This window comes from Perca flavescens, chromosome 2, assembly GCF_004354835.1.
Source record: "Perca flavescens isolate YP-PL-M2 chromosome 2, PFLA_1.0, whole genome shotgun sequence".
In the NCBI taxonomy this organism is placed as follows: domain Eukaryota; kingdom Metazoa; phylum Chordata; class Actinopteri; order Perciformes; family Percidae; genus Perca; species Perca flavescens.
The window spans coordinates 1,353,034-1,360,968 of NC_041332.1; the positions used below are offsets into that span (position 1 = coordinate 1,353,034).

Sequence of the window (7,935 nt, forward strand, 5' to 3'; positions counted from 1 at the left end):
GTAGTCCAGAGCTGCGGTGGGTAGAGGGTGTGAGCGAGTCCTTGAGGCCCTGAAAGGTCGGTTTAATGAGACCCTTTGTTGATGGCAACAACAGAAACCAGTGATCAGGGACCCATGACCTCGGCCCCGTCACTTCCTGGGTACAATCAGAGGACATGTTGGTCACCATGGAAACACAGTCAGTGGTAGAAATGCTTTAAAATATCAAAACCATACGAGATAAGTTTCTCTCTCTCTCTCTCTCTCTCTCTCTCTCTCTCTCTCTCTCTCCCTCTATCTGTCTCTGTCTATCTATGTCTGTCTGTCTGTCTCTCTCTCCCCCCACTCTCTCTCTCTCTATATATATATCTGTCTCTCTCTCTTTCTCTCTGTCTCTCTCTTTCTCTATCTGTCTCTCTGTTCCTCTGTCCCTCCCTCTCTCTGTCTCTCTTTATCTGTCTCTCTCTCTCACTCCCTCCCTCTCTCTCTGTCTCTCCCTCTCTCTCTGTAAATGGATGTGATGTCCATGTTCACATTCACTCACACACGAATCGCGGGACACTGTGAAAACTGGTAGACCGGGAGGGGAATAATAGACGGGTAGAAAAGGCCGTAACGTTCACTCTCTCTCGACCAATCGGTGTCGAGAATCGACTCATTCTCCCACCCAGCTCGTCACAAAAGTGACCTTTGGTCAGGTGATTTTGGCGTTTGTTAATGATTAGCGTCATATTGAGGCGCGCTTGGTCGGGATGTATGTTTAATTGACATGCGGCACAACAACGGGACAGTTGTTTAGGAAAAGATGGTGGGTGGGGGTTACAAAATACGGGACAAGAATGGCACATGAACCACGGTCTTTCATACTACTCTCTACTGCTGTCTCTCTACATACTACTCTCTACTGTTGTCTCTCTACTGCTGTTTCTCTACATACTACTCTCTACTGCTGTCTCTCTACTGTTGTCTCTCTACTGCTGTCTCTCTACATACTACTCTCTACTGCTGTCTCTCTACATACTACTCTACTGACGTCTCTCTACATACTACTGTCTACTGTTGTCTGTCTACATACTACTCTCTACTGCTGTCTCTCTACATACTACTCTCTACTGCTGTCTCTCTACATACTACTCTCTATTGTTATCTCTCTACATACTCCTCTCTACTGTTGTCTCTCTACATACTACTCTCTACTGTTGTCTCTCTACATACTACTCTCTACTGCTATCTCTCTACATACTAGTCTCTACATACTACTCTCTACTGTTGTCTCTCTACATAGTACTCCTTCTGCTGTCTCTCTACATACTACTCTCTACTGTTGTCTCTCTACATACTACTCTCTACTGTTGTCTCTCTACATACTACTCCTTCTGCTGTCTCTCTACATACTACTCTCTACTGCTGTCTCTCTACATACTACTCTCTACCGTTGTCTTTCTACATACTACTCTCTACTGTTGTCTCTCTACATACTACTCTCTACCGCTGTCTCTCTACATACTACTCTCTACTGCTGTCTCTCTACATTCTACTCTCTACTGTTGACTCTCTATTGTTGTCTCTCTACATACTACTCTCTACTGCTGTCTCTCTACATACTACTCTCTACTGCTGTCTCTCTACATACTACTCTCTACTGCTGTCTCTCTACATACTACTCTCTACTGCTGTCTCTCTACATACTACTCTCTACTGCTGTCTCTCTACATACTACTCTCTATTGTTGTCTCTCTTAATACTACGTCATCTTACAGTGCCGTGGTCGAGCTGCTGCTTTGCCCGGTGTGTTCCATACAGACGCTAAAAGGAGATTTCTGCGTCGGTATCTGGCGCTGAGAGACACTGACCGATCGTCAGTTGTTAAGATAGTTGCTATAGAAATAAAATGCATCATTATTATAATGGTTTTAACAGGGCGTGGTGTTAATAGCAAGACTTGCAACTAGGGATTGAGATTATAAACTCATTATGAAAATGTTTACCGAGGTAATAAATCAAATCAAGTAGGCTCATTTTCTCACAGACTTCTATCGTAACAGACTGAGAGCCCCTGCAGACTGTAGAGTTTGTGTTCCTACAGGGTCGAGCAGCGGGCTGATGTGTTGTCTTTGCATCAGAAGAAACCTGGCAGCAGTTGAGGATCATTAGCAGTTCTCTCACGTTCTCCGTTCTCACCCGTCTGACAGCTCTCTGATAGAAACGTCCAGCTGCTGCTGCTGCTTAGTGCACCAGATCCAATTTCAGTAGGTCAGTAGCTCCCTGATTGGCTCAGGGTATCAACATACTGATGACATCGCTGAGGGGGAAAGCCTCGCCGCCTCTCGCTGTTGCTGCAGAGCAACGACACACACAGACTCAGCACATTCTCACTCCCGACTCTACTCACACTTTTTGACCCTCTTTGTAGTTTTAAGCCTAATGATTATGTTTTTAACTCTAAACAATCTGAGCAAATGTTAGCAACAGCTTTGAAAACAGATTTTTAACGTGAACATCACTGCTTACAAACTGCAGTGATCCCCTGTTGCTTCACCACGTCACCAAACTACATCTTATGTTTTGATTAAGAGATCCTTAGAGGCAGAACATGACATACAGTATATGTATGTGTACTTGTCCCACCCTCATATAATGGCTCCAACGGCCATACCTTGATCACTGATTGCTGACGGTCTGCAGACACAACTTGAAAAATACTGCACTTGGTCGTCACTTTTTGATGCTCTGCGTATCCCTTTGGCATAACCTTTTAGTGCCCTTTGTAAGGACTCTTGGCATAACCTTTTAGTGCCCTTTGTAAGGAAACTTGGCATAACCTTTTAGTGCCCTTTGTAAGGAAACTTGGCATAACCTTTTAGTGCCCTTTGTAAGGACTCTTGGCATAACCTTTCAGTGCCCTTTGTAAGGACTCTTGGCGTAACCTTTTAGTGCCCTTTGTGAGGACTCTTGGCGTAACCTTTTAGTGCCCTTTGTAAGGACTCTTGGCGTAACCTTTTAGTGCCCTTTGTAAGGACTCTTGGCGTAACCTTTTAGTGCCCTTTGTAAGGACTCTTGGCGCGACCTTTTTAGTGCCCTTTGTGAGGACTCTTGGCGTAACCTTTTAGTGCCCTTTGTGAGGACTCTTGGCGTAACCTTTTAGTGCCCTTTGTAAGGACTCTTGGCGTAACCTTTTAGTGCCCTTTGTAAGGACTCTTGGCGTAACTTTTCAACGTGCTGGGATTCTCTTTTTCCCGATCAGAGCACTGAACAGCACAGATATGTGTCTTTAAAAATAAATGACTTAATCCACACACTTTCAGCTATGAGTGCTGCATTTGACAGCGTAGATCATGCAGCTTTAATCGATGACCTGAAGCTCTGGGTGAAATTTCTGTAGTAAAGATATCTGTTTGACAAAGTGAAACCTTTCTAATCTCTTGTTGTTTGTCTTCTGCTACAGATTGTCTTCCGGAAGATCAGTGATGTGAAACATGAGGAAGAGGAGATGTTGAAGAGGAAGAACGAGGCTCCTCTCAACCTGCCACCGGATCACCCGGTGCGGCGCCTCTTCCAGCGTTTCAGGCAGCAGCGGGAGGCCCGGCTCGCCACTGAGCGTGTGGATCACGACGCCAGTGATGTGGAGACGGGCGTGGTTCCCGTGGAGAGGCCCAGAGGTCCGGTGGTCCTGGCCTCCACCAGCATAGACATGGTGACGGAGAACCAAGCCACACCAACCACATCCTCGACATCCGTCGCTTCCTCCCGGACGTCCAGCCGAGTCATGCTCCACGCTCCCGCCGCGCAAAACGGAAACCTGATCGGCTGCAAATCAGTGGAGCCGGCCAAAGCTAAAGGCTGGGGGCGATTCAAGGAGTCGGTGGTGAAGGCAGAGTCGTGGAGCAGCGTCTCCAAGGCCGAGTCCATGGAGACGCTGCCCGACAGAACTAAGTCTCACGGCGAGATCTCCCTTAAGAAAACAGACTCCTGCGACAGCGGCATCACGAAGAGCGAACTCCGCTTGGACAATGTCGGAGACGCCCGAACACCTCAGGACCAAAGCCCTGTCCAGTCAGACGAGAAGAAGGTCTTCAGCGCGATACCGGAGCAGAGCATTCAGGCGTCTTTCCTCGAGCTGAAACAGGAACTGAGAGGAGACATCAGAGGTCTGAACACTCGCATGGCGGCGCTGGAGACTCAGATGGCTGAGATGCTGAGACTTCTCAAGTCCAGGAAGTCGTCGGGTTCTTTCTTCGAGATCTCCAGGCCTCCGTCGCCCGACTCCGATGGGGACAGCTTCTGTTAATCTGCGCGTGGAGTCTGACCCGACACATTTCAGCATCCACATGTCAGACGAGAGCGCCTGACCGCAGTGTGAAGCTGAGCCGATGGCGGTTAAGAGGACGATGATCCCGCACAAAAGCACTTTGTTACGTTTGTAGCATCGCCCTGCGAGACATTACAAACTGGACTGAGGATAAGGCGGATTTTCCCTTTGAACGGAGACTATATTTATATAAAGTCACGACAGTTATGGCACCTTTGGTTCTTAGGAAGGTTTAGACCTTCATATGATTTTGGCAATAATATAAAAGATGGCTTTAATGTTGTTCTTCAAGACTTTGGCACTGTGATGAAGGAAACCGTGTTTTAATGGCGTGTTCCCAATTACATACAAAGTCAATGCAAAGACGCGGCACACGGTGCAAATGGCGCAAAACATTTGAACTTGAGCGTCAAATTCGCGTGTTGCCTTTTCACCCGGTTATTGCAATAAAAAAAATTAATGTAACGTTTACTTCCTATAGAAGGCAGTAATCATCACCAAGATCTGCCAGATGATATTTTTAATCTAGACATAATGCCATTTGATTTACCAACGTATCTTGTACAGCAATAATGTTGTTTTTATTGCCATATTGTTGACGTAAAGAAACGTTGTTGGTGCCTACGGCTCTACACTGGCGGGTAATGCGCTCCAACGCAAATGATCCAAATATTATGATGCAAATGGCGCAACTTGAATATTTTTTCCGCCCTGGTGTGAACCCGCCTTATTTGGGTGGCTTTGACTCAGTCGCTAGCTCTACCAGATCCTGAAGGGTCGGCTTTCATTGGCTGTCTTCACACTTCATTAAAAAAAGGTCTTCAAACTTCTAAATAAAGTTGAAGGAGAATCCAGGAGACAGATCTCTGTGATTCCAGTGGACCGATGGATCTCAAACTGAGAGAGGCGTCCATGACGTCACTACTTCCACGTATCGTTGGTTGGTTTTTCCGATAGTGCTGTTTTAGAATTGAGCGATTGCATGATAACATATCAAATCCAACGCTCTGCAGTTGGTTGTTCAGTGCGTTAATCAAAAGAAAGACGTTTAACTGCTGAACGTTAAAGGACATTACTTCAGACTTTTACCTGACAGTCAACAGTTTGGTGGTTCGCTTGGTGGGTTTTATGGCGACAGAATGTCCCCAACTTCATGCAGACTAAACACTGTGTTCAGATTTCACTGAGAAGTCTTTGCTTGTTAGGGATCGGTAATGCTTTTACTGTACAGTACAGGCCAGAAGTTTGGACACACTTTCTCATTCAAGTTTCCTTTTTATTTTCATGACTATTTACATTGTAGATTCTCACTGAAGGCATCAAAACTATGAATGAACACATATGGAATTATGTACTTAACAAAAAAGTGTGAAATAACTGAAAACATGTCTTATATATAAAAAATTTCCAAGTAGCCACCCTTTGCTTTTTTATTAATAAGGAAATAATTCCACTAATGAACCCTGACAAAGCACACCTGTGAAGGTAAAACCATTTCAGGTGACTACCTCATGAAGCTCATTGAGAGAACACCAAGGGTTTGCAGAGTTATCAAAAAAACAAAGGGTGGCTACTTTGAAGAATCTAAAATATAAGACATGTTTTCAGTTATTTCACACTTTTTTGTTAAGTACATAATTCCATATGTGTTCATTCATAGTTTTGATGCTTTCAGTGAGAATCTTCAATGTAAATAGTCATGAAATCAAAAACACATTAAACGAGAAGGTGTGTCCAAACTTTTGGCCTGTACTGTAAATCGATACAGCATAGTATCACGATATATATTCCCTGGCAAAACTGTTTTGATACACGGACGCCAAGTATCGATCTTTTATTATATTGTCACGGCATAACCAACCCTGGGAACTTGATTGCTCTCGCTACGTCTAGGATTAGATCACCCCAGTCAGACGGCCAATGAAACTATGATGTTACAAAATAAATTGCACATTAGAATTTAACTTTTTTGTACTAGAATAATAAAATCAATTGCTTTTTCAGTCCACTAGATGGAGCAGTGTAGTTTTATCTTCGTAGATAACAGATGTCGACAAAGTTTTTCCTTTGGGGACATAATTTGAATACATCCCAGAATGTTTAAATATGTTTAAAATTGCAATAATTTCCTAAGAATCGTGATAATATCGTATCGTGGGGCCAGCCCTTAAAGGGGGCGGGGGGTTTCCTTGTAGTGGCATCAAGTGGACGTTAGAGGAACTGCAGCCGCATAGCGAAGCTCCGTGTGTCGAAAATTTCGTCATCTTCTTACCGTTTGTCCATGAATGTCTGAGTGGACAAATCTGTGATCTCTGAAAAATGTTAACGTTTTTTTGTCGCTTTTCAGCTATAGCGAGCAAGGTGACGTATGCAAAACGAGAGATGTATTTCACTGAGCTCCGAACTAAGGTCCCGTGGTGTCCACCGGAAGGGGAGGGACTTCCCCTCTCCATACAGTCCACTCTGACGCTTTATTTGTACTAATCAAAGAAAATGTAACCTAGTCACCTTGAGAAGGAAGCTATACGTTTGTCTTGGCTTTGGTATCTTGTGTATCCTGTGTACGTGTGATATAATATAGCGTCATAATATGCAATTATTGCCGTGTATGCCGCTTACTCTGAGAGACGAGTCGTTGTTTATGACCAGAGCTTTAAATTGACACCCGCCAACCCGCCAAATGCATGCAACAATGTTGGCGGGTAACACTGTAAAGTTACAAGCCAGTTTGGCCAGAGATGAAAGTGTTTCCAGATTGGTCTGTTTTCCAGAGGTGGGGGATTCGAGTCGTACGACTTGACTCGAGTGGCCAATTTGAGGACTTGAGACCTGCTTGACTTTCATTACTAAATGACTCGACTTGAGACAGATGACTTGAAAGAACTTGACTTTTATTAATGTAACAGCCAAGCCCTATTCTTTTTTAAGGTATTAAAGGTCCAGTGTGTGGGAATTTCTCCCATCTCGCAATCAACTCTCTCGCACCACGCAGTTCAAAGTACATATTACAGCTACGGTAGCCTTCACGCTTCAAAAAGGGCCAATGGGGAAGCTACGATACCCATTAGCAGCATTAGTAGCATCTGTGAGTTCATCATGTGACAGTGAAAACGCGAAAGGTGGAGCAGTATGTCCTGTATGTCCCTTACCGGCTAACGTATTTCAAGATGGAGCATGAATATGGAGCGTCTACCCCAGTTCATGCAAATGCAAAATTTCCAGCCAATAGGAATACTTGGAATTAATGGTGGTCGTAAATATTCATGAAAAAGGACAGGTTTGTGAATGGGCAACACAGATTTTGATAATGCGCAACTAAACACGTTACACACTGGACCTTTAAGAAGTTACGTTAAAAGTTAATAGTGAAATTTGGATTTAAGGAGTTTGTAGTCGATGCTTGCTGTAAAAAAAGAACAGCAGTGTGCAAGGACTGCAACTCCAAAATTACGAAGACGACAACCACAACATCCACCTTCATTTCAAGCAACACAAACTACGGTAGCTACGTAAATGTGTCTTTTAGCTAACGTTAACAGACATTTTTTGCATGACTTGACTTGAGACTTGCTTGACTTACAGCAGGGACTCGACTCGACTGTCTTGATTCTCACCACAGGGACTTGAGACTTGCGTGCGACTTGCAC

General features: G+C 44.3%; 1 protein-coding gene across 1 annotated transcript in view; it reads left to right on the plus strand.

The window, feature by feature from the left end:
• The window catches only part of kcnh1b (potassium voltage-gated channel, subfamily H (eag-related), member 1b), a 36,864-nt gene extending 31,340 nt beyond the window's left edge, over positions 1 to 5,524 (plus strand). Inside the window, exon 11 of the mRNA XM_028565058.1 lies at positions 3,425 to 5,524. Coding sequence (XP_028420859.1) covers positions 3,425 to 4,267 — 843 coding nt within the window. The 3' untranslated portion in view covers positions 4,268 to 5,524. The remainder of the gene's footprint in view (positions 1 to 3,424) is intronic.
• Positions 5,525 to 7,935: the final 2,411 nt, after the last annotated feature.